The 23,742-nt window shown below is 53.6% G+C and overlaps 7 protein-coding genes across 7 annotated transcripts; 3 read left to right on the forward strand and 4 right to left on the reverse strand.

The window, feature by feature from the left end:
* Positions 1-129: 129 nt before the first annotated feature.
* B0T26DRAFT_649337 (nucleophile aminohydrolase) lies at positions 130-1,200 on the reverse strand (the record flags this gene model as incomplete). The annotated part of the gene is made up of 1 exon (XM_060438080.1): positions 130-1,200. One exon carries the CDS (start codon positions 1,198-1,200, stop codon positions 130-132), a length of 1,071 nt encoding a protein of 356 aa, XP_060294513.1.
* A 916-nt stretch (positions 1,201-2,116) lies between these two features.
* Positions 2,117-4,549, reverse strand: B0T26DRAFT_742013 (uncharacterized protein; the record flags this gene model as incomplete). The annotated part of the gene is made up of 5 exons (XM_060444050.1): positions 2,117-2,414; positions 2,474-2,734; positions 2,843-2,941; positions 3,184-3,400; positions 4,546-4,549. 5 exons carry the CDS (start codon positions 4,547-4,549, stop codon positions 2,117-2,119), a joined length of 879 nt encoding a protein of 292 aa, XP_060294514.1.
* A 227-nt stretch (positions 4,550-4,776) lies between these two features.
* Positions 4,777-5,355, forward strand: B0T26DRAFT_716733 (uncharacterized protein). Its single transcript, XM_060442284.1, has one exon. It carries the CDS (start codon positions 4,851-4,853, stop codon positions 5,169-5,171), a length of 321 nt encoding a protein of 106 aa, XP_060294515.1. The 5' UTR covers positions 4,777-4,850; the 3' UTR covers positions 5,172-5,355.
* Positions 5,276-5,767, forward strand: B0T26DRAFT_753333 (uncharacterized protein; the record flags this gene model as incomplete). The annotated part of the gene is made up of 1 exon (XM_060445661.1): positions 5,276-5,767. The coding sequence occupies one exon, from the start codon at positions 5,276-5,278 to the stop codon at positions 5,765-5,767; it is 492 nt and encodes a 163-aa protein (XP_060294516.1).
* Positions 5,768-6,106: 339 nt separating this feature from the next.
* B0T26DRAFT_716734 (uncharacterized protein) lies at positions 6,107-7,489 on the reverse strand. Its single transcript, XM_060442285.1, has 2 exons — positions 7,214-7,489; positions 6,107-7,103 (listed from the first exon to the last, which is right to left on the reverse strand). Exons 1-2 carry the CDS (start codon positions 7,371-7,373, stop codon positions 6,412-6,414), a joined length of 852 nt encoding a protein of 283 aa, XP_060294517.1. The 5' UTR covers positions 7,374-7,489; the 3' UTR covers positions 6,107-6,411.
* Positions 7,490-13,079: 5,590 nt separating this feature from the next.
* Positions 13,080-15,214, forward strand: B0T26DRAFT_804072 (fatty acid desaturase-domain-containing protein). The gene is made up of 2 exons (XM_060447113.1): positions 13,080-13,451; positions 13,543-15,214. The coding sequence occupies exons 1-2, from the start codon at positions 13,273-13,275 to the stop codon at positions 15,095-15,097; spliced, it is 1,734 nt and encodes a 577-aa protein (XP_060294518.1). The 5' UTR covers positions 13,080-13,272; the 3' UTR covers positions 15,098-15,214.
* Positions 15,215-19,697: 4,483 nt separating this feature from the next.
* B0T26DRAFT_753337 (uncharacterized protein) lies at positions 19,698-23,290 on the reverse strand (the record flags this gene model as incomplete). The annotated part of the gene is made up of 4 exons (XM_060445662.1): positions 19,698-22,019; positions 22,078-22,083; positions 22,142-22,738; positions 22,796-23,290. The coding sequence occupies 4 exons, from the start codon at positions 23,288-23,290 to the stop codon at positions 19,698-19,700; spliced, it is 3,420 nt and encodes a 1,139-aa protein (XP_060294519.1).
* Between the last annotated feature and the right edge of the window lie 452 nt (positions 23,291-23,742).

A 23,742-nucleotide genomic window follows, 5' to 3' on the forward strand; every position in this document is an offset into this window, starting at 1 on the left:
TTGGCTCCCGCATCGCCCATTCCTGCGCCCGCGATTTCAGAGACCGGGGCGGTCCGGGGTGCAGATCGTTGAATGGAGGGTAAGGTGATTTCAGCGCTCTTGTCTGGCCCCCCCAGAGAAATGCACATTTTACAACTCGTATACTCGCTCCGATGTGTCCTGTCTGTACATTGGTTCTTGGCCAAACTCGACTGGCGGGACCGTAATCACTTCGGTCGCGTTCATTGAGCCCCCCCTAAACGCGTACGTGAACGTCCAACCCGAACCCGCAGCGCCGTGCTCGCCATGCCTGTCCACTACAACGATGCCGCTTGCAATGTTCGGATACTTGCGCACCATCCGCCTTACCGCGTCCTCGGCAGCTTCCTGGGGAGGCATGCCTCGCCTCAGGTTTTCCACTGCCTGGTAGCAAGGCAAGAAGCGCATCATAATGTCGCCATCGCCGGTCGCGCCACAGCCGCCCACGTCCCCATCAACATACGACCCACTCCCGACGATAGGGCCGTCCCCGACACGGCCCGGGATCTTGTGCGATGCGCCATTTGTCGAGGTGCCAGCCGCCATCGGGCCGGACGCGTGGATCGCCACCATGGAGATGGTGTCGTGAGATGAGGCGGGAGACAGCGTCGTCGCAAGGTTGGCAAGGGACGACGCGTCTACGGGCGAGGGTGTGTACGGCCCACAGGACGAGGCGGGGTTTGGTACAACATTGATGCGATAGTTGGGTTGGCAATTGGCGCGCTTCCAGGCGTCGCACTGCGCACGCGACGCTGGCGTCCACAGGCCGGCCCCGTCGTCTGCTATCTCGTGCTCCTCGCGGAAGCCGCTCTCAACGGCGAAGCGTGTGGCGTGATCGCCGACTAGCAGTGAGTGCGAAGTGCGCTCAAGCACAAAACGAGCGACCGAGACGGCGTCGCGAACGCGCCGCAGCCCCGCCACTGCGCCGGACTTCATGGTGGTGCCATCCATGAGGAGCGCGTCGAGCGTCGTCTCGCAGGCCTCGTCAGGTGAGCCACCGAAGCCGACGGTAGAGTCGCACTGGTTGCGCTCGCATGTAGCGCAGCCAGTCTCGACGGCGTCCAGAGCCGAAGAGCCTTCCGTCAGAAGCGCTAGATACGCAGCATCAGTGGCAGCCGTGAATGGCCCGCCCCAAGTGTTGATGACCATCGGTAGCCCCGGCGAGGGGAGCGCTCGCGACATGGGAATCAGCAGCAGGTGGAGCAAAATCCCAGCGCAATTAAAAGCCCCGCCCTCGAGCCAAAGACTGGCGGCCATCGTGCGCATGCGATCCCGTCGCAGTCACAAAATTGGCAGGTACACAACGCAGTAACAAGCTCAAGGTGGAGGGGAAAGAAATGTCATTGGAATTGGTCTGATAGGGGCTGCACCAGCATTACGGACGTGAGTGACTCCAGAGATGGACTTGGACGGGAGGAATCTCGAGTCTCGACCACCTGGCAGTCTTGGCAGGAAGTTTAAACCCCGGCGAAGACCCTAACCCTGCCAAGGCGCTGTCACTCTTTCGCGTCGGCAACCACACACGACGTTTCAATCGAACCAAATTTACATCGTCTCGCGAATAGCTTCAAGCCGCTGTGGTCCTTGAAATCTTTCTGGCCCTTTTACGTGAAGCTTTCTCGGCTACAGTCTTACGTTATTTTAAAGATTTCCACGCTGACACAAGGAATTCTGGATAAAATTTACGAACGGAATGTGATTCCTGTCACTCCAATCACTCCATGTTGAGTCCCAGGCTCAAGTCATTGATTATCGCCGTGGCGGCTTCTTTACGAATGCGCATAAGGCTTCGGGTCCTTACTTACATGCAGAGGTACAAAAAAAAGGAATGAAACGCCTCGGACAGGTTCACCGGCCGGCCTCTCCAGCCTCAATCGCCGATGCTCTTTCGTAAGTCACCGTCGCGGTTCTTGTCTAGAGGATGATGGCCTTTTCAAGACCCTTCTTGGCGGACTGGATGTCATCTTCCAAAAGGGATCCGTCGCTGTCGCCAGCGTCGACGGCACCACACGGCTCTAGGTCTCGACTCCGGCGACCGTCTCAAGGGGGTACATGATCCCGTCGTCGAAGCGGTAATACTTGTCGTGGCGTGGCCCGTTCACACCAAGGTCGAAGTCTCGCTGCCGCCGCCCGTGCCACCAAATGTGCGCAGCGCGTGCGACGAGTTGCCCATCTTCGCCGTGTTGCCCCCAGCCCCGTACTTGGACGTGTTCGCGCTCGAGCCGAGGAGCCGAGGGGCGACGTAGGGTTTGATTGTCGTCGTGGGCCCACAGATGATGGCCAAGTTGGATTCAGCAAAGATCCAGAGAAGTACGACGCCGGCGCCCCACGACTTGTCCTCATTATCCAGCGAGTTAATGAGGGCCACCAGTCGCATGATGGAAGTAAATGAGGTTCTGTCTCTGGCTGTCAATTCTGGAGCCGACAATAATAGCGACGAGCAGCTGACACCCACATCGCACCAATAATGAAAAAGCCAATCAGCCCAATCTTCAGCCACGTCGTGATCTGCAGCGTGACGACAATAGAGACTGGCACAGCCAAGACGAGCAAGTCAGTGACGGCACCTATGATGGCCGTGGCTTCGTGCAAGGCCACACGATTGATGCATGTGAACTCCGTGATTGTGAGGTCCCATGCGGCCGCAACTGGCTGACATGCAAAGATGGTGGCGAACATGATGGCCACCGACGAGCCTACCACAATGAATATGACGCTCTATACCATAATTTAGAACCACCTCTGCGATAGCAGGCGCTAGTAGAGAAGCGGCGCTAGCTTTGCGCCGCACTAGACTGGGTTATAGAGGATCGGTAGCTAGTACAGCGACTGCATAAAGAGCATGAACTTGCTGAGAGGCATCTCCCAGCCGTGCACCCCCATAATCCCCGAAGGAAGTCTCCTGATACCGAGTGTCAGCATCCTCCATTCTCTCAACCCTAGACTGGGCATTCCTAGAATACGGTGGTGTGGTGAACATGCGAAGTATCATCGACTGAAGAGCGGTCGAGAAGATCTGTATTCCAGCACTCAAAGGTCAGCTTTGACAAGCCTCGAGCTTAGCGTCGATTTTTCTTCGGTCCCAAGGAGAAAATGAACCCCCAAAAGGGAAATTTTAGAAATTCTGGTCGTCCAGGAATGCCTTGTGAAGTTGTGGATACGGACTTACCATCTTCTATTTGCACTCGCCGCTGGATGATAAGCTTTACATACACCCGCTGGGACATGAAGAGAAACGTAAGAAAGTTCCCGACGCTGAAGAGCCAGTATGCCTGGATCAAGCTGTTTTGCTGTGGGTGGTCGAAGTCGACCACGTAGCCCTCAGGGGGCGCGATAGCCACCGGGACTCCGTTGACGATGGCGGCAATTTTTGAGCAATCCACTGACAGCACCGCCGTGTTGGACTGGTTACTGTCTCTAATAGGACTGGCACTTCCAAAGTCCAAGGGGCTCCGAAATTCTCGCAGTACTTGGGGAAGCACCGTCGCAGGCTTTGGCCTATATACATGAGCTACCAACCCTGCCAACCTAGCCGGGTGGCTCTCTGGCAACGGCAACGGCAGCGGCAGCGGCAATGGCAACGACACTGAGGACTCGGGGACCGTGTTCGACCCCGTCGAGAGGTAGCAAGAGCTTTCAGAACCCGAGAGATCGACACTCTGACTACCACCTCCGGCGGCAGACTTTGATGGAGATTCCCGACCGTTATATTTTATAATGGAGATGGCGCAAAGGTGCGTGAAAACGGCTGCCAAGCTCCCCGGTAGTTTTGGGATGCATGTGGCCATTGCTCAGAGGGCATCAGAGGTAAGGTCACAGGGGCTAAGTCTCCATTTTTAGCGGACTAGGTGGATGTTAATGGGCTGTGGATCAGCTAGGAGCCCTTAGGTGCCGGCCGTTTACACCGCTTAAAATTTTTATTTGATGAGAAGGGTGCCGTGCCGTTGTAGAGGAGCCCGAGGGAGACGGTCCATAATCCAAGGCACTAACAGGGTGTCCGTATCCACGCTCAACGGGCCGCGAGTATAGATGTGTGAGTATATGAAACATGGAGTTGGCAGATAGTCTCGTTTGGCCAACTACTTCCGTGAGAGTTGGAACCTGCCATGACCATGCACAAATGTGTCGCGGGCCCGCGAAGCCCTCCCGCTCAAGGGGCCGACCCGCGGTCCAGGTTCAGGGGGACATCGTTACAGAGGCTCGAAGATTCCACTCCTCCTCTGCTAACCGTATCTTCTCGTTCAATACAAACTTAAATAATGCACAGTATCAGTGCAATACAAAGTGTTATTGGCTTATCAAACTCTTATAGACACTCCGGTCCTGCACGCTCTCCTCCCCAAAATCTACCAAGGCAATTATACGTGGTGGCCGTATTGGTGCTGTGCATTATTTAAGTTTGTATTGAATGCGTGGATATGGTAAGTTGGCGGGTTGTTGGTTGTTGGTCTAAGCCGAGGTCACCGAGGGCACTGAAGATGCCGCTTCTTTGAGGGTTGCTGCCTGCTGCCTGCTGGAGCTGCGTACTCATGCCCGCTCATCACTCTGAATAACTCACAGGTTCTCACGTCTGAAGCTCGAGCCCGAACACAGCGTTTCTCGCGCTTACTGCAGACCCCAACTCTGTACAGCCAGGGACAAAGGCAAAAGAACAAGCAGCCATGGCAGCCCTTTGCGGTGCGCAGCGCGGCTTCGCGTGCGACAACGTGGTGGGGTACGAGGTGGTGCTTGCCGACGGGCGCGTCGTGGCGGCCACGGCAGACGAGCACGCCGACCTATTCTGGGTGCTCAGGGGCGGATCCAACAATTTTGGCATCGTCACGCGCTTCACCATGACAGCCATTGAGTGCTCGGCTGTTTGGGGAGCCATGACCATTTTCCCCAAGCAGGTCATCCCATGCGCCATCGACGCGTTTGTGGCCTTTACCGAAGGCGTGTGCGCCGACCCGGCGAGCAGCCTCGTGTGTGTCTTCACCCACATGCCCGACTTCAAGGAGATTTTCGTCGCCACCCTCTACGCCAACGTCGACGGAATCGAGAAGCCGCCTGCCTACGACGGGTGGCGAGCCTTGCTAGAGATGTTCAACTCGGTCAAGATGACATCGGTCTCTGATATGGCGTTTGAGTACAACACCCTAACAAACCATCAGTAAGCCTCACCCCGCCCTCGTTTAGACTGCTCAGATTTGAGAACAAAATCCTGACTTGTGCATAATCAGCAACACGTGGTTCACGATGGGTTCCGCAACGGTTCACGATGGTGTTCCGCAACGGCGCGCGCATCCTGGCCAAGGCCTCGGCGTCGCACGACGTGCTCGTGTCGGAGCTGCAGGCCTTCATCCCCGCGGGCGACTTCATCACACAGTGCCTGTACCAGCCGCTGCCGACGCCATACGCGGAGCGATCCACAGCGGCTGGTGGCAACGTAATGGGCGTCGAGCGGGCCGAGGCTGGCCACAACGGCGTTCTGTTCCTCGCCGTGGCTATGGTCAAGACGGCCGAGCAGGAGGCGTTTGCGCCGCCCAAGATCGCCGCCTGGATCCAGGCCATCAGGGACTTTGCGACGAACGAGCTCGGCGAGAGCGCAGTACACGACTGGACGTACCTCAACTACGCCGACAAGTCGCAGCGCGTGCTCGAGAGCTACGGCGTCGGCAAGATCAGAGAGGCTGCGCGCAAGTACGACCCGGCCGAGGTCTTTCAGCGGCTGTGCCCGGGCGGCTTCAAGATTTCTGACGTTAAGATTTGAAGGACATTTTTACTTACTCAATAATTAACATCGGAATGCCGCTAGACGGAGCAGTTCAACTGGTACCCGCTGTATACTGCGCTTATCGCATGAGCGGCCACGATAAGTTTCCGGGGGCGGAGGTTGTGGTTGGGGGTCGTCGAACGACTACTGATAGGCGAGGTGTCGATAGGAGATGACGATCAGGTAGCGAAATCTATCTGATCTCAGAGAGGCCTGCTCGTGAAGAGAATCGGGAGGCAATTAAAACTCTTCGGCAGCACTAAAAGAAAGAAGCCATGGACCTGAAAGAAAGAATTGTTAATGGATGCCGGCCTTGTGCCAGAGCAAAATGAAATTGAAGCTGAAAGGCACGCAGCTCGCTGAATGATATGCTAGACAATCATAGCAAATTAGGAACATGATTCCAAATCCAACTCGCCAAACTCCTATTATTCGTCATCGCCCAAGTGAGCGCCAAAAGAACCGTGATGAAAATAGAAAACAAGGAGCAAAAGGGGAAAGGGCAACGGACCAGGCGTCGCGGTAGTTATTAGCTGACAAACACAGGGATATGAAAAATCCTTGAACAACCTCGTATCCGTGTTGGGTTTCCTGCGGTGGTTTCCTCTGGGATGACTGGCTCCTGGAAATGCGCGGCTACGTCAAAGCCTATCGAGCCCCTGGAGCTTCAGCTTGCCCAGAAGGATCCTGTTAAGGATCTCCTCCTTCTCGTCGGCGCGCCTCTGGACCTCGTCGGATCGCTTCCGCAAATCTTCGAGCTCCTTCTCGAGCTTGAGGCGCAGCCTCCGCTCCTCGCGGACTTGGTAGACCAGGTTATCTTCCTGCGCTGTCTCGGTCTCGTCGCTGTTGTCTTCCTCCTCCTCCTCGCTCCCGGCCGCCCCCGTATCACACCCCTGCCCTTGCCCCTGCCGCCGAGCATGGCCGAAGCTGTGCCGCAGCTTCTGGTGCCTATCTCGAAGGTCTTTGCGGGACCAGCCGTCGCCGCCGCCGGCGCTGCGGGGGCAGTTCGGATCTTGACAGAAGAACAACATCAGCTTCCTGTGCACCGAGTCGACGTGCCGGCCCAGGTCACGCCGCTGCCTAGTTGTGAACTGACAGCCTGATAGCAGTGCATAAGGACATATGATGATGGGTCTTCCACGAGAGGCCCGCTGAGGCTGCTGCTGCTGGCTTGCCTCAGGGAAGTCCTCATCCTGAGAACCGGCCGGTGTGTGGGTGGCGAAATCTTGGTACGTGTTTCTAGGCGGAGTCGACTGGGAGTCTGGAGACTGGGAGGAGGAAACGACTGGAGACGGTAGCGCTGCTACTACTTCTTCGACAGGGCTATCCCAGACTTTTCCTCGCGTGGCATCAAAACAGATTAGCATACGAGATTTGAGCTTTATGAAGATTAGTTAGAGTGGGTGCAGGGTAGGTAGGAGAGTTAAGGGGAGAGTAACATACCAAAATCCCATGCATGGGTTTCCAAATCAACCTGGCTATACTCGGCGGGAGGTGAGAGGGGTGTGGGGTGGTTATCGAACCTAGTAAGATCGATTGTTAGCAGGGGGACGCGGAAGAGATAAATAGCTGGCTGTTCGATAGCGAATGGGGGTTGCAACATGGGGCATGTCTAGGAATCGTTCAGTCCAGTGAGTGTTTTGGAGTCTTGTGGTGCGGGAACGGGAGCGGCGGGCTCGGTCGGATCTTCAGCACCATCGTGCTGAATCAAGTAGAAAGCTATAAGCAATGTAAGCACAGGAGGCTGGTATGAGTGCAGCGGGGTGAGAAGGAATGAAGGAAAAGCAAAGGGTTACATGGGTTGCTAGCTAGGTAGTGTTATGGAAATTAATATCACGGACCAAGGCCGCTAGACCCTCAGCTCATTGGATCTCGCGACTGCCATCTCATCAGATCTCGCGACTGCCATCTCATCAAACAGGACCAACAAAAGACGCGCCAAGATAGCCCCCAGAAGTGATTGTGATCCAGCGGGGATGATGGGCTGTGCTTTCAATCCAAATTGACTGAGGTAACGAAATTCTTACAGAGGTGATGGCTTATTGGTTAGCCTTTGACGGGTCCGTGGAGACTCGAATCAGATTCAATATTTGCCCATTCTAAACCATCCGGACGGATAGTTCAGTTCTCTCAAGACCGGACGGTCAAGAGATGCACCTGAAGCGAGCAGATTGCTAATGGAAATCGACTCTCGCCTCAAGCGCAAAGTCCTCGGAGTCCTGGGAATTCCGAGCACGGACGTGCCCCACACAGCCTGTGGTCCTGGCTGGCATGTCCTGTGAATCCTGAGAGGGGGCGCTCTCTGATGCTTGATTGAGCAGGGGACCGAATGCTCGTTGATCCCCTTGTGATATATCTTTGAGTCCTGAGAGGGGGCGCTCTCTGATGCTGGCCAAGGATCTGGCCGCTCACCGCTGCCGGAGCAGCGGATCCTGAAACTCCACACTGTCGCCGAGAGGGTTCTCGAGTGCAGACATGAACGCGGAAAGCTTGTTTTGACAACAAGTTACGCTGGTGGCGCCCAGTCCTCGTAACTTTACGTATGCAGTTGGGCGGTTGCGGGAATGGTGGAAGACAAGAATTACTCACCAGTTGCTGGACTGGACGTCCATGCCTAGGCAATCAGGCAGAAAAAAAGCCGGCTGTCGCACAGGTCTGCGTCATCTGACTGGAGTGAGGACGAAGGTAGCCAAGGTGGGTAGCTGGTGTTTGGGCGTCAAGTACTGTATTGCATGTGCCGCACTCGGTATTGCGGTGCACCGGGAAATACAAACTGAGAATGAATGGGGGGTTCATGGCAGTGTGTTCAAGAAGGAGAGAGGTGAGGATAAGTTCTGATTTAAGCAAAAGGTTGCCTTGCATGCCGCAAGGTCGTGCGGCATCTGCGCCGCTGAGGTCTTTCGGTGAGGCCGCCGTTGTGCGGCCTCACGGGCATGAGGCGCGGGGCGCTGGGCACTGGATGACGGATGCCCAACCCAGCCAAAACTTCAGCTCCCGAATGAATCCGGGCTCCAAAGCCAATCAAACTGCCATACAAGCCAAGCCCCGCGAACTGGCAAGAGCCACTCGACCCAATGAGGCGAGCGACGTGGGGTTGCGCAGCATGAGCACCCCATAACCCGGGGCTCGATCCAGAGCTGCAAGAGTCATCTCCATAGTACCTGCCAATGAGGGGCATCTCTCCCGATCCGCTGCGCGCTAGTCATCGTAATGTTCAGGCAACGCAGCAGCCCCAAGGGCAGGCATTGGCCCACCGTACCGGGCCATCGTCCGCAGAATGTAACACGGTTCCATTTGCTGCGCCGCATCCTCCAACGGGTGCATTGAGTTCCTCCACGGCTGCCGAATGGATGGGCAGAGGCAGAAGCCCTGTGATGCGAATGCGAGATGCTGATGGTCGTGCAGGCAGAAACCCTGCGCGAAAGCGAGATGCTGATGGTCGCGCAGACAGAATATGCCGTGCGATGCGAATGCGAGATTCCCTGATCCTTGAAGGCCGCCATCCCCAAGTGCGGTTCCACAAAAACAGACTCTCAGGCTTCTGGACTGGAGAATCGAGCGACCTAGCCAGAAATGCAAAGTATTCGAAGATGATACCATTGCTTATATCGTTCGATCGAGAATTAACAAATGGTGGTAGCATGGCGATGGTCTTGTCCTCCGTCTCCACCATCAGAATTCCCATGCGCCGGCAGTCAGCTCACGTCTGACAGCTCTTAGGCTGCCAGCCTACCTATAAGCATGTATCTAGCTAGGCTAGTATTGAATGTAAAAGAGGCATGTTCCTGAGAACTGACCTCTCGCCTAACCATTGCCTCATTGTTGAAAAGTGGGGAATCCTGAGATTAGATCTAGAACCGGTGTGCATGCTGGTATGGCAGGATGCTGTTCCCTTGACTGGTTGTTCATATGGGCGCAACATAACATAGCTTGCAGCTCAGGTTTACCCTGTGCCTTTTCGAACCGTTAAACAATTTATACCCAAAAAGAGCGGGAAAGGTCTGAAAATGATTTCTTTCAGAGACTTGGATACATCAAGAAGCAAATTAAGTTACCGGGCTAGCTTATATTCATTAATAAAAAAGGTAGTTTCACATAAAAAGGCCCTTACCAAAGTAGATTCGGAACAGATAAGATATTAACTACTTTCCGTAGCCACGAGCGGCTCTCGATCTACATAAACGACGACAGGCCAATGTCATAGTAGCTACCGAAGCCCGCCCCCGTTGTGTTCTGAGAATACAATACGCTGGCCCCATCTCAACGATGGATAGCTGTGATAGCCCCTCGGGTGCGTAATGAATTTTGTCTCGCCTGAATGTTGCACTTGGTGGTCTCTCTACGAAGTGCATATTCCGTTCCTAGTAGGGTTGTTTCGTCGTATTACGACGGGAAGAGCATACCTTTAATTCGTCACTCGGGCGATAAATTGATGGTATTTATGTCAAAGAATAGAACGCACTGGGCACCTACGCAATGCCCTGGCCGTGCGCAGCCGCACTGCCTCATCACCCCGATGGGTACGAAAATTTTTGGGCCACTGGCGCGTGAGGATTGCATCTGGAAATAGCCCGTGCCAATCTCTCGGTCGAAAACGCTCTTATCTTGCCCGCAGCAGCTTTGTTTCATCACTGTTAAAGACGAAGGATAACTACCTACGTATGACTTGCGCTTGCATATATATAAAGGGGAGATACATGATCAATAATCTTAGGTGAAGTAGTATAGGGATTTATAACTCTAAAACGTCGAGTCATCTCGCCAACCTCAAGATACTGTGTCCAAATTTATTTCTGTCCACTATAGCAAGGTAAGAGGATTGTTTCTTGGTTGTCTCAAAGTAGTATTACTGTTGAGTCGTTATGGGACCGTAGCGCCGCAGCAGTCACTGCCAAGCTTTGGTACCTAGGTGACGAGCCATCCGTTCTGATGCCGGCTGACCCGAACCGCAAAACCGATCTGAGCCAATGGTGGATGAGAAGAGATCACAAAAAATTAAGAGACTCGGCGGATTTCTTCAAAAGAATTGATCTCTGCGAGAAGGGAATGCCGGCGCCAAACTGGCATCAGAAGGGATACATGGCAGCTCTTGGAAACAGATGCCGTCCAACGCGGAGAGCATGGAAGCTTCACCTGATATTTGCATTCTATTGTGGCCGTTGGAGATTCTCTGGTCGGGGGGTTATAGAGACGCGGTACCGATGCGACCTCGGCGGTATTGAGGCCCTGTCGCCACCCCGTCGGCGGCATTGAGATCCAGACGACGGCGTTCGGATGGGACGGGACTCTCTCTATCCTTGCTGCTAGTACGCGTAACTCAGAACAACGAATAGAAACTCTGGTTTGTCTTGATCATTAACAGTTCGATAATGCACAGCCCTTCAAGCAATCGATTACGACGGTGATATCTATTCAGACCGTGTACCTGACAAGGTCAGAACTAGCATGACACTTGCATCAGCCTCCTTGATGACGAGTGCTTGATGACGATGCTGAGCTGACCTGCAGGGAACACATTTCTGCTTGACCCGCGGCTAGATCTCCAACCCTTGGCCGATCTTGTTGCATTGTCCAGGGATTAGACCGCAGCATCCGGTAACCGAATGCGAGCCGGGCAGCCTTATCAAGAATACTTTGTAGAGATGGGTAATGTTTGGCAATACCATCGTATTTCCTAACTAAGTAGTAAGTAGCGACAAAGTGAATGCATGTCGCTAAAAACAGTACAAAGTTGAAGAGAAAAAGATAAGAAGTAAATTGAGGAGAGAGATGAATCCAAGACGCTGACGGTGCCACTCTTGTTACGATGTTCGGGGTTCAGGTGGAGAATCTGACTCGCTAACTGGACCCCCATTGCACTGCCCCAGGCCCATGCTGAGATCTAGTCTGTTGACGATCAACGCTGCGGTCGACGATCAACGACTTTAAACAACCCTCCCTGTTTTCTGGACCTAAAGAGCTCAAGTACCGCGATATTCGCTTATACACCACCTCGAATACTATAGAACCTGCTGTTGGTAACGGTAGGAATAGGTAAATCCTTAAAAACCAAACATCAATTGAGATCCAGCTGATCTGGGTGTTGGGTTCCAGTGACGGCAATGTTTGTTCTTTGGTCACTTCCCCAACTGGCCACGAACATCCGTTCCGGAAATGCCTCAGCCCATTTCGCTGCTGCCAAGTGCTTGCCGCCATGATCGGTTTAAGCCTGGGACGCCCACGGCGCTGGGTCATTCGCGGGTTTCAGGCTAAAGTGACGTCTTCGTCGGTTGCTTCCAGCCGTGGGCTTCTGGACGAAGAAACTGGCCAATCAGAGTTTGCACGTGTTGTGGAGGCGCCCCAACCCCTGAATGTTTGTTAGCGTGGTACTAAGCCGGTTTTGCTAACCGTACTAGAACTAACAATATAACTGTGTGAAAAAGTCGAGAATGGGGTGGGAATTGATAGGTTCTCGCGCGTTCTATCCTTGCCCACCTTTTCCTCTCTCAATTTGCTCATCTGGCGGTGAAATACGGATACCGCGAGGTTTCAAGCCCCAGCGAGAACCCCAGCGAGAACCCCTGTAGCGCGAACTGACTAACAGTCGCGCAGAGGTGATAGCTGAAATCCCATGGGGGCCCTAGCGGCTGGAGAAAATGACTTGCCCATTGGGGTGGCTTGGCTCTGCAAAACAGGTCGAACTGCCTGTCTTTAGCCTATCGACTCGAGACATGGTGTCGTGGTGTAGTAGTGTCCTTGGTGGGCATTGAAGGGTCCAAAGAGGGCACCAAAGCGATTCTAGAATTCGAGGATGCGGGATGAAAATAAGGTTGAAAATAAGGTTATCCCCTCCATCAGATCTGACAAACCCCACCTTTCCCTTTCTGGCACTACCAACACGTAATGCCTGGCCAGGGACAAGACTGCGCCGCGTTCAACGTTGGCATCTTCCCTGAAACAATCTCAAAGATTGTCCGCGGGCCAATATGAGCTCGGTCTAGACCTTGCCACCTGATCCACAGTACAATCTTGTACCCCGTCGGGACGCGTAGGTGAGTGGTGCATTATTGGTTTGCCGTCGCTTAGCGTCGAGAGGAGATGAGACCCTCGTCGCAGCCCCTTTCGGGGGGACACGTTGTTACGCCTTTTCTGCGCGCCTGCCCGCAATGGACGCCTCCTTTCCCTCGGGCCTGGGCAGAAAATCTCGTCCTTGGAACACGCCAAGGTCCCAAGGCGGTGGCGTACGGAGTCCCTACCGAGGCTCGTCTCGTACCGTACACGTTTACGTAAGGGCCTGATCTATTTGAACGTGGGCCTTTGCTTCCCTCTTTTGGGCGACGTTCCAGACTGGTCTCACTTTCCCATATTTACCTACCACTCGCTGCTCCCTTCGGATTTAACATTCGGGTACCTGCCTCTTGTCTTTCTCCGTTTTTGGGCCAGTCCATTTGCTTTCAACGTTTTCCTGCAGTTAGCGTCCTCTCCACTTTTTTGCTTTCCTGCCTGCGTCGGCGGCATCCGTCATGCAGCGCGACGAGGTTCTGACCGCCCGGGCGGTCGAAGCTCTGATCGCAAATGGCCACATAATCGTCATTTTCGAAGATTTTATCCTCAAACTCGATTCTTGGCTCGAGAAGCATCCCGGCGGCCGTCTGGCTATTTTGCACATGGTGGGCAGAGATGCGACGGACGAGATCAAGGCGTGAGTTTCCTATTGGCCAATTGTGTCCAGATCGGAGTCTTCCGAATCAATCGCGTGCCGCACTGACACTGCTGACGCAACCCCCCTGCAGATCCCACAAGGAGAAGCAATGGAAAACCATGAAAGCCTTCCGGATTGGCCGAAAAATACCGGGAATCTGGGTCCAAAGAACACCGCCAATTAGGGGCGGCATCTTCCGCAAGGAGGAAGATCAGGTCTCTACCACGCCGAAAGATGCACTCGACTTGCTCGACGTGCCCGCATCGCCTGACTCGTATGAATCGAATTCCCTCAGCGACAGCGTCAGCAATCTTTCCGAGGCGAGTCTCCCGACTTCACTCTCCTCCGCCGACAGCGTGGTCGGCGACGTGCTCCGCAAAACCGACACGAGAACCTCGGTGCAGGATGACCTCGACGCCACCGCCCGGTCCAAACCCCACACAGCCAAGGCCTTTACTGGCAGCTCTTCCGCTTATACCGCCCAGGCCGAGCAAGACGACATTGCCCGAGATAACCTTGCTTACCCCTCGGTCGACCCTGCCATTCAGCACTCGATCGCGCTCAAGTACAAGGCTCTCGCCCAGCGTGTCCAAGACGAGGGCTACTATACTTGCCGCTACGTGGAATACGCGAAAGAAGCCTCGCGCTATGCCCTCTTCTTTGGTCTCTCAATGTTCGCCCTCCGCAACGAGTGGTACATGACCTCGGCCATTTTCCTTGGCCTGTTCTGGCACCAAGTCATGTTCACGGCGCACGACGCCGGGCACCGCGCCATCACGGGCAATTTCGCGGTCGACAGCCTCATCGGCATCTTGATCGGCGATTTTTGCTGTGGGCTGTCCATTGGCTGGTGGAAGCGCAGTCACAACGTGCACCATTTAGTGACGAACCACCCGGAGCACGACCCGGATATCCAGAACGTGCCGCTGTTTGCGACGACCCCGAGCTTCTTCCGAGGCGTCCACTCGACCTACTACGACTTCTCCTTTGCCTGGGACAAGGCCGCCGAGATCCTGGTGCCGTACCAGAAGTATACCTACTATCCGATCATGGGAGTTGCGAGGTTCAACCTGTATCTGCTCTCGTGGCTCCACGTCTTGTCGTCCAAGTCGGGGGCGCTGGTAACCAGCTCGGCATGGTGGATCCAGCCGACCGAGATTGTAGCCATGTCATGCTATTGGTACATCTTTGGGTACCTCTTGCTGTGGAAGACGCTGCCGACCTGGGGCGTTAGGATCGCTTTTGTACTGCTCTCGCACGTCATCACGATGCCGCTGCACGTGCAGATTACGCTGTCGCACTGGGGCATGTCGACATCGGACCTGGGCGAGAGCGAGTCGTTTGCCCAGCGCCAGCTGAGGACGACCATGGACGTCGATTGCCCGGCGTGGCTGGATTGGATTCACGGCGGGCTACAGTTTCAGGCGGTGCACCACTTGTTCCCGAGAGTACCGAGGCACAACTTGAGGAGGCTCCAGACGTTGGTCAAGGAGTTTTGCGAGGACACCAAAATCCCGTACACCTTATTAGGATTTGTCGATGGGAACTCTCATGTCCTGAGCAGGCTGGACGAGGTCGGGCAGCAGGTGAAGCATTTGGTCAACTGCCAGCGGTACATGGCAGAACACGGTGTTCGGGATTTGTGATTAGATTTTCATGATGTAGCAAGGGAGCGTCGGGTTGCTTAGATTTTTTCTTACTGTTAGACATTTTTCACCCTTTGCCTCGAGTATTCTTGGCAGTACATATATACATATACATACAAAGATTTCAAGACGTTCGTGGATTTTCTCCATTTTTGTAGAATTCACAACCAACTGACTATTTGTGACGGCGCCAGCTCACAGCACCCACTACCACTGCGCTAGAACCCCCAAAAGGATGCCAGAATTGCAAGTCGTCGACTTGCAACCTGTAGTGGGTTATAGTGTGCTACGGCCGTTGCGCGCCGTGACACTATTCCACATGTGGAAGGGAATCTCCACAAAGGTCTACGGTGAATCTCGATCGCCCACGCAGTCACTTGCTAGGGCCCCACAAGTCGGTTGTGAAACATGCACGTGCCTACGGTAGGAATAAGAAATTCGAAAGCAAGTTCGATGCTACCTTAGCTACCTACCTCTTACCTTAGCTTTGAGATGTCTGACTAAACTTCAACTTGTCGATCCGGGAGGTGTCAGTAAGCAACCCCACCCTGATGTCCCACTGCGGCTCAAGCCCCACTTTTTATTGCGACCTCATCCCTCGGATTTGAAGCAACGATTGTGCTGGGTAACGTTGTTTTGTGGTGTTCTAGATACAGATTTGTGATTTTATGGTCTATCTGGTAGGGGAATTCTTCGGGGGGTTTCCGTAGCTTCGCTCGGGCCGTGTGGTTTGTCGGCCTGCTCTCTGTTCACTCGTTCTCGTCTAAGTAGCAAGAAAAAGATGCGACAGAGAGAGGTAGGAACTTAGGGATTCCCGGTCTACGTAAATGTTTATTTTGCCTGCTTTGGTGTTTCTCGTAATGTGTGCTGCGCTAGTATTTGAATTAGCGTGCCATGTCACGGGCGGCGAGGAAAATCAATCCTCGATTCCTCGCCTTGTTCTGGTGGCGCCTTTTCGCGCAGAAGCGGCACGAAATTATGATCAGCTAGCAGACCTGAAGGTGTTGGTATCCTAGGTGTCTGGAGGTATCCAGCGACGCGTATGGCTTGGCCTTTGGTCCCCGAATCATTCGTAGAAGCTGATCTCGATCTTCCAAAGCACCTGCCACCGAGGCGCGTGGATGAGGGGCTCGTTTGCTTGCACTCGCGTCAAGGCTTCCATCAGATTCACGCGTTTTCGAAATTAGGAATCTAGCGTATACTAAACGCCGGTGACATCAACATTTAATTTAACACAGCTAGCTATATTGAACCTACAGTATGCACAAGCACAAGGCCGCGATAAAGCGTATCTCGAGTCTCGTTATGATGAAGAAAGTGCACGGAGGGCATGGCTGGAGTCCCAAATCGCTCTCACCTTTCACTCTCACTTCACTTTAGAAGGGAACCACTTTTTGAGATAACGAAATTTGGCTCTCCCAGCAACGTACCCAGCTTCCCCGCCCCTCTCCCTGCTGCCCGAGAAGGAAAAGGAAAAGGACCCAGCCAAGAAGGCATACATCCACCACCTCTTTGGGCTTGAATTCGACGCCTCTAATTCATAACCTGAGGTCGAAGAGCACATTATCACCATATCTAGCGAGGTGGCTACTGCCATCCTGTGAAGTCCGTACCAGTAGCCTGTAGAATGTACACACCGCGTCGGGCGAGAGTCTCCCCACGGTCTCGACGGTCATGGCACACGTCCCCGAGGTCCTCGGCCTGCGTCAGTGTCGTCATAACGAGTGCCTGCCTAGCCGACGGGACCCACTCTCGCAGTTTGCAGTTGAGGTTTTCCCCTTTCATCCCGTCTTCTAGCCTATCAGAGGCCTTCAGCGCAGGTTGCGCGATCTGCCTGCCCTCGGTGTGCTGCTCCCCGACTCCACTTCCTCAGCCAGCTTCGTGCTCCTCGGCCAATGAGAGGGCGCGCTGTGCCTGCAAAGGCCGTTCCTATTGTGCACCAGTTCCTATTGTGCACCAGGTGAACACCAGGTCGACCGGTTTAAGGCAAGGCGCCGCGCGGGCCAAGACCTTCACTTCCACATAAATATCCTGCCACCCTCCTCCTCCCTCTCTTCCTTTCCTTTTCTTTTCCAAGCAGCGACCCAGTTTCCCAGTCTTCTCCCAGCCGGGATTTTTATCCTCCGCTTTCTCGCTCGCTCGCTGCGCCGCCTTTTTTGGTTTTTACAAAAAAATATACCATGCCTCGCCATGGAAACCCCTGTTCGCGCGCGCGCTTGCGCGCTTTTCGTGCTGCCGCCGCCGCCGCTGCAGTTAGTGTATGTTCACACCTCTTTCTTCCTTCTTCATATCTTTCCAAAACCCGGTTGTCTTTTGCGTTTTCAAGCACACCTCAGACGTTTTCACACACGTCTTTGCTCCTTCTAAACGTGTCTTCGGCGTTTTCGTATAGTCTTCTCCTCTCTTATTGACTGGCATATGCTAACCACTTGATAATAGGCGACCCCGATGGAGGAAGACCCTCCCGTCGCCGCCGCCGCCGACGACCAGCTCGCCCAAGTAAGTCCTTCGATTTTTCGTTGTGTCCAGTCGGAGAATGCCATCGACTCTATTATCGACTCGCTTCGCATTTCTTTGGTCCATTTACTCTTTTCGCAGCTTTAAAACTCTCAATTTCCTGTACCTTTTGCTTTCCTGTACCTTTTGCTTTCATGTATCCTTCACACTTGTATGCTGCCTACAAACATCCGTGGGCTGTAAAAACACAGCTTGACCTCATGCGAGAGATCAACGCTTGACTCCTGTCGCCCGAATCGGACATATGCGCCGATTTGACAGACAGGGGGGTCTCTCGCATGGAATGGGCTGCCTGGGGCCAAGCTGAATGCTGTACGTTCTCGATTGAGATTCATGGATTTTCATTACTCTAGGTTGATTGGTTATCGGTTTGGCTAGGCTCTGCAATCCTAACCCAGAGTTTGCTCACGGATGGTCACTGGAAAAGATTCCGCTGGCGGGCGGTCGGCGTTTGGTCAGCGCCGGCCGGGTCGAGAGTTCACTGATGTGCTACCTGCAACTGAAATCGCGTACAGCCCAGAAACTGCTTGAGTGGTCGTCTGTCATTGGTGGGCTGAACGCCTTGTGGTTGCTGGCCAGATGACGCGGCATACATATTTCCCATTACTTGAATCGTGGCATTCTCGACGACAGACTTACCCAGCATTATGTGCACGCATTTTGCTGACTGGACTTAAGCAGGGCAACCAAGACACCGCCGCGCTGGAGGCCCTTACGTCTATGATGCAGGGCCTCTGCATCGCCGTCAAAGAGACGGAGGAAGAGGTAGAAGACCTCAAAGAGGCAGGCGACCGTGGTCGCGCTGGCGGCAAGAAACGACATGATATGTTTCAATATCTCATTTGTTTTTTTATATTACCCTGTTCTTTCTCCCAGTATCATTTACCACTCCCCTTCCCTTCCCTTCATTTGCCTTTCTTTTCTTTCCTTTTCTTTCTTGTCTTTCCCTTCATTTCTTTCCTTACACTTTTCTCGATATTGAATTGTTAGCTTGTTCATCCGACTAACTGACGGAGCAGCTCGCCGAGTGCATGGCCAAGCTCACCGTGTGAGCTCGCTCGGGCGCCCTACGGAGTTTGCACCTTTTTTCGGCGTTGGTTGGGGGGGAGGTGGGCCCGTGAGGGGCATAGATCAGTGGAGGGCGTTGGGGGAGGGACACACCTCTTGTTGGCGTTTTTGGGGGGGCCGGGGGGTGGTTTAATTGATTTATTATTTTTATTTCTTTTATACCCCAATTCGGAAGGCTTCTTTTCTTTTGCGCCATGACTCTTAAAGACTCTTTGTAAATTGTGCATTCTGTTCCTGCTTGTCTTAATTCGTTATTATACCCCAGTGCAGAATCTGACTCATTTCTTTCGCGCCAGGACTCTGAAAGACTCTTCATGAATTGTGCGTTTTTTTCCTGCTCGTCGAAGTTCAAATGCCCCATGATCTGAGGAGCAGATATCTTGGCCACATAGGATTCACTCGACGAATCCACGTCTAGACCGTAAATGAAGGCTTGTTCGAAGCAGTTTGCGTAGAAGACTTGCCTCATGATATGAGAAGATGTAATGTATGGATCGAGGTCCGAGGATGAGAGCTTCCCCAATATACCTGTCTTCCTGAGCTTGATCTAAGACGACAACGTTGGTTCGAGGATCAGCGTGGTATTCCACGTATTTGAATAGTTAAATTTCCTAGAGTGCCATACGATTCATATTATGAGACAGTCTATCCGTATGGCAGAAAGCGTCTTGTTGTACGGTAGGGTACGAAAGTGACAGGCGCGCTGAGGGCCGCCCATAAAAAATACACTTTTCGCACTGAGAGCTAGTTCTTCCTTTCTTTCCATTAATTAGAAAGGGGCCCATTGACGTAGTCAACTACTGCACAGCACATGACAGAAAGAAACGTAAAGAAATGTAGATAATACGCCTGTGATGTCTGCTGAACTACTACGATAAAGTATCTCTCATCATGCAATAAGAAAACGAAATACCGAGTATTATTACTGCCACGCAAATGGAGAATGAGCGGAAGAAAGCAAAGAACAGCCCCCACATGGCACAATATACCCCCTTATCTGCTCCTAGTGCTAGTTCTAGATGCTAGTTCTAGACATGGTCCGCATGGTTCGGATGGTAGGGAACATCTGCAGCCCCTGGATTTCCGGGTTCCACTTGATCGGATTGGCCCTGCGGCTGATGACCATGCGCAGGGACGCGTAGAGGATGAGAACAAAGCCAAAAGCGATGGGGATCAGCCAGTACAGAGGGAGAAGACTGCGTGAGGTCCCAAACACAACCTCGACGCCGGGCGTGTAGATGATGAAGGCGGCTAGCGCGGCGCCAGCAATGATGCAGTAGAACGTAGCGCGGTTGGCGAACATGTACCTGCCAAAGGGGAGCGTGAGTCTAGTCTTGCAGGCAAAGAGGTTGAACATTTGCATCGTCATGACCGCCCAGTAGTACATAGACTGTGCCTCGGCGAGGATGTCGGCTTGAGCGGGCCCGTCGATACCGTTGTAAGTCGCTCCGTCTTTGGACCAGTATTTTGTGGGGGCGCCGACACCCTTCTGCATGATGTAGGCATCATGCGGCGAGATGCCACGGCTATGCAGGACCATGAAGAAAGACGCCAAAGCCCCAGTCGCCTCAATCAAGCCAATCTCGAGATATGCCCACGAAAGCAGCGCACCGTCCACGAGGACTTCGCCACCAGTGCTCTCGAATTTCTCTACCCAATACGATCTTGTGAACAGTTCTTGTAGGCTATGAAAGATCTCTTGCAGTTTGGTTTGGGGTTCGGGGGTGTGAATAACACCCGACTCCTCGTCAAAGTAGGACCGGGTCTGACGTAGGGCTCGTCGCCGGAAGATGTTGCTTGTTTCCGGAGTCACTGGCTTGCGAGGCGGCAGCTTCATCAGGCCCTCTCTAGTCTCCGGCGGATCCCAGGCAAACGAGAGGGCAGCGATGAGCTCAAAGCCGAGATCGATGACAAGTATGAGCATAGGGGGCAGAGGGAGGGGGATCGGGATAACGACGTTGAGCAGGCTGGGGATCACTTCGGGCGTCGAGTGACTAATCGTGTACTTGATCGATTTCTTCAGATTGACAAAGATAAGGCGACCTTCCTCAACCCCGCGGACAATGCTTGCAAAGTTGTCGTCGAGAAGTATCATTGACGCTGCTTCCTTGGAGACGTCGGACCCGGACTTATTCATGGCAATGCCAAGATCGGCCTTTTTGAGGGCCGGAGAATCGTTGACACCATCGCCGGTAACGCCCACAATGTGTCCCATGCTCTGAGCACGACGAACGATCTCGAGCTTGTGTTTGGGCGAGGTTCGTGCGAAAATGATCTCTGTCCTCCAGAAGATCTTGTCCCAATCGGCGTCGGTCAAGGTGTCAATTTGTTCGCCGTGAACTACGACAGCGTCGTACTCGTGCTCGGCAATCTGGTCGATTGGCTTTCCGGTACGCTTCGCCACCATAGCCTTGGTCTCGCCGAGCATCAGGTTGATCTTGCGACCTATGGCCTCGGCAGTCAAGGGATGGTCGCCAGTGACCATAATCACCTTGATCCCAGCGGCACGGCAGCGTCCAATCGCCTCTCGAACTCCATGTTTGGGTGGGTCTTGAAGAGAAGCGAGACCGGCAAAGGTGAAATTTCCAAGGGGGTAGTTCTCTGCCTTTTTTTCGAAAACAAAATCTTCTGGATACTGATCTCCAGGAAGTAGCATCTCGGCAAATCCAAGAACACGATGGCCTCGGCCGGCCATGTGCTCGTAGGCTTCGTCGTACGCCTTTTTGTGCTCTTCTGCCAACGGAACACTCTCGTCATCTGGCCCACCGAGAATCCGGCTGCAAAGCCGCCAGACTCGCTCCGGCGCTCCCTTCATGTACAGAGTGAGGGCTCCGCTAGCGTGAGACTTCTTGTGTATGCTCATGTGCCATTTCGTGTCAGAAGTAAAGGGTAGCTCGAACACCTTTGGGTATTTCTGGCCGATGGCGTCAATGTTGTCGAGTTGATCAGCAGCGTATCGCATAAGACCAGACTCGGTCGCGTCGCCCAAAATCTCACGCTCTTTGACGGGGACATCGGCGCGGTCGAACTTTGCGCGTGAACAGAGAGCCGAAATGTGCAGAATCTCATTGACTCCTGGCTTTTCTGGTCCAGCTATGCTCTTCTCCTCGACTGCCCCTCGAGATGTCTCGTAGAGCTCACCGCAGGTCCAGATATTGGCTGCAGTCATCTGGTTTCTTGTCAAAGTGCCGGTTTTGTCTGTTGCTAGCAAAGTAATGGCGCCCAACGTCTCGACTCCCTGCAGGTCTTTGACCAGCACGTTCTGTGCAGCCATTCTCTTCGCTGCGATGGTCAAAAGCATCGTGACGGTGGCCGGGAGGCCCTCGGGGACCCAGGCCTGTAATTTTGGTTAGATCGCACAAGCTAGGAATGGAGAGTATATATATTCTACTTACAACAAACTAATTACTGAAGGTTAGCGATGAACTGCGACAAAAGGAGTGTCCAGGGATGGCTTACAATGCTGATTGCAAAATTGATAGCCAAAGACGCGTTGTTGTTGTTCACGGGAAAGGAGATTCCGAAGAAAATGAGAGCGGTTATGATGGCGATTGTGGCGATAATCTTGACAAAGTTTCCGATTTCGACAGTCAGAGGCGACTTCAGCTTCTCTTCGCCGGCCGTGAGGCGAGCAATCTGGCCAAGGACCGTGCCGTCGCCGGTACGAATGACGATGCCGTAAGCTTCGCCAGAAACAACCAAAGTGCTATTGAACATGACATTCGTAGCTTCAAGGGGGTTTCGCATCTCGTTTTCTGCCATCCGGTCCTGGGGCTCTGATTCTCCGGTCAAAGACGAGTTGTCAACCTTGCAATCCGTGGCTGAGAAGACAAGTATATCCGCCGGAGTCTTGTCGCCCATGCGGACAAACACCACGTCGCCGGGAATCAACGAGGCAGCTTCCATTTGGGCGATCTGCCCGTTCCGGATACACAGGCACTTTGCTGGAATCATGTTGAGAAAAGATTCCAGCAGAGCCTGTGACTTTTGCTGCTGGTAGAAATCGATGAAGGCATTGAGAAACGCAACAAGGATCAGGATTGCTCCAAGGTATGTCTGAAGGAGACCGGTCAGCAAGTCTTTCTCGTCAATGAACAGTGAGCGGCTCCTTACGTTCTGGAAATTGCTCTTGAAGTCGACACCCAGCAGGATGTACTCCAGTATACCAGCAAATATCAGAAGGAGGTTGAACAAGCTCTTCAGGGCGTCCAGATATTTGAGGATCGGGTGCCTCTTCTTTGGAGGGGTGAGGATGTTCGGGCCGTGTTCGCGAAGCAGCTCCTCGGCTTGCTGGGTGGTTAGACCAAGCGAATCTCCCGGTTTCTTCATGTTTATGCTCGTCTCGTACCGCTCCGCCACATCGGCATGGGGCATGAGGTGTTCGTCAATATCGACATGCTTCTTTCCGTGCTCGTCTTGGCGCGCGCGGCGATCGCGTTCCCTTCCAGAAAAGATAGGGGGAATCGAAGGGATTGTCGGTTGCACGTATGCGATGACATCTTCGCGGGGAGGCCTGACTGTCGGCGCGAATTGGATTCGCTGGTCGGCGCCCGAGGTTGGATTCTGGGGTGGCTCTCCTCCAACTTCCGACTTCTCGGGGTCCGACATGGTTGAGATGGGCGAGATGACGAGCCTAGGTTCTTAGCACGGAGGAGACTGGGTTACCTAAGTGAGCATGCTAGAAATCAACGCCGCTTGTACTTACCCTTGTGCCTGGCATGGAAATTGGCCGACCGTGGTTGACGTAAGAACCGGTTATTTGGCAGTCGGGCGCGAGGCATACAGTCCCAGACCAAGCGTCGGCAAATTGGAGATGCGAGGAGTAATTTCAGCACCAGTGGAAGAAGGATGAAAGGAGCGCAGATTAATATTACTCCAGGCAACAAGCTGCCGGCGAGAAAAGAGCGATCTAGCAGTAATTACCACGCACTGTCAGTCTGGATTCTGCAGTCCTGAGTCCCGGCATTGGGGACACTCAATTGCACAGCATCACCGGAGCACGCGATGACAACACAGAGCTTAATGATCTGCATTAACTACCGGCACTTGAGATTCACACC

The sequence above is a fragment of the Lasiosphaeria miniovina genome, assembly GCF_030549165.1.
Source record: "Lasiosphaeria miniovina strain SMH2392-1A chromosome Unknown B0T26scaffold_5, whole genome shotgun sequence".
Taxonomy (NCBI): Eukaryota; Fungi; Ascomycota; class Sordariomycetes; order Sordariales; family Lasiosphaeriaceae; genus Lasiosphaeria; species Lasiosphaeria miniovina.

Excerpts from the sequence above, each read along its gene's own strand:
- B0T26DRAFT_716733 (XM_060442284.1), top strand. The coding sequence starts at position 4,851 with ATGACAGCCATTGAGTGCTCGGCTGTTTGGGGAGCCATGACCATTTTC.
- B0T26DRAFT_716734 (XM_060442285.1), bottom strand. The coding sequence starts at position 7,373 with ATGTTGCAACCCCCATTCGCTATCGAACAGCCAGCTATTTATCTCTTC. Across the intron at positions 7,104-7,213 it reads AACCCATGCATGGGATTTTG|TCTGGGATAGCCCTGTCGAA; the intron begins GTATGTTACTCT and ends CGCGAGGAAAAG.
- B0T26DRAFT_804072 (XM_060447113.1), top strand. The coding sequence starts at position 13,273 with ATGCAGCGCGACGAGGTTCTGACCGCCCGGGCGGTCGAAGCTCTGATC. Across the intron at positions 13,452-13,542 it reads GCGACGGACGAGATCAAGGC|ATCCCACAAGGAGAAGCAAT; the intron begins GTGAGTTTCCTA and ends ACCCCCCTGCAG.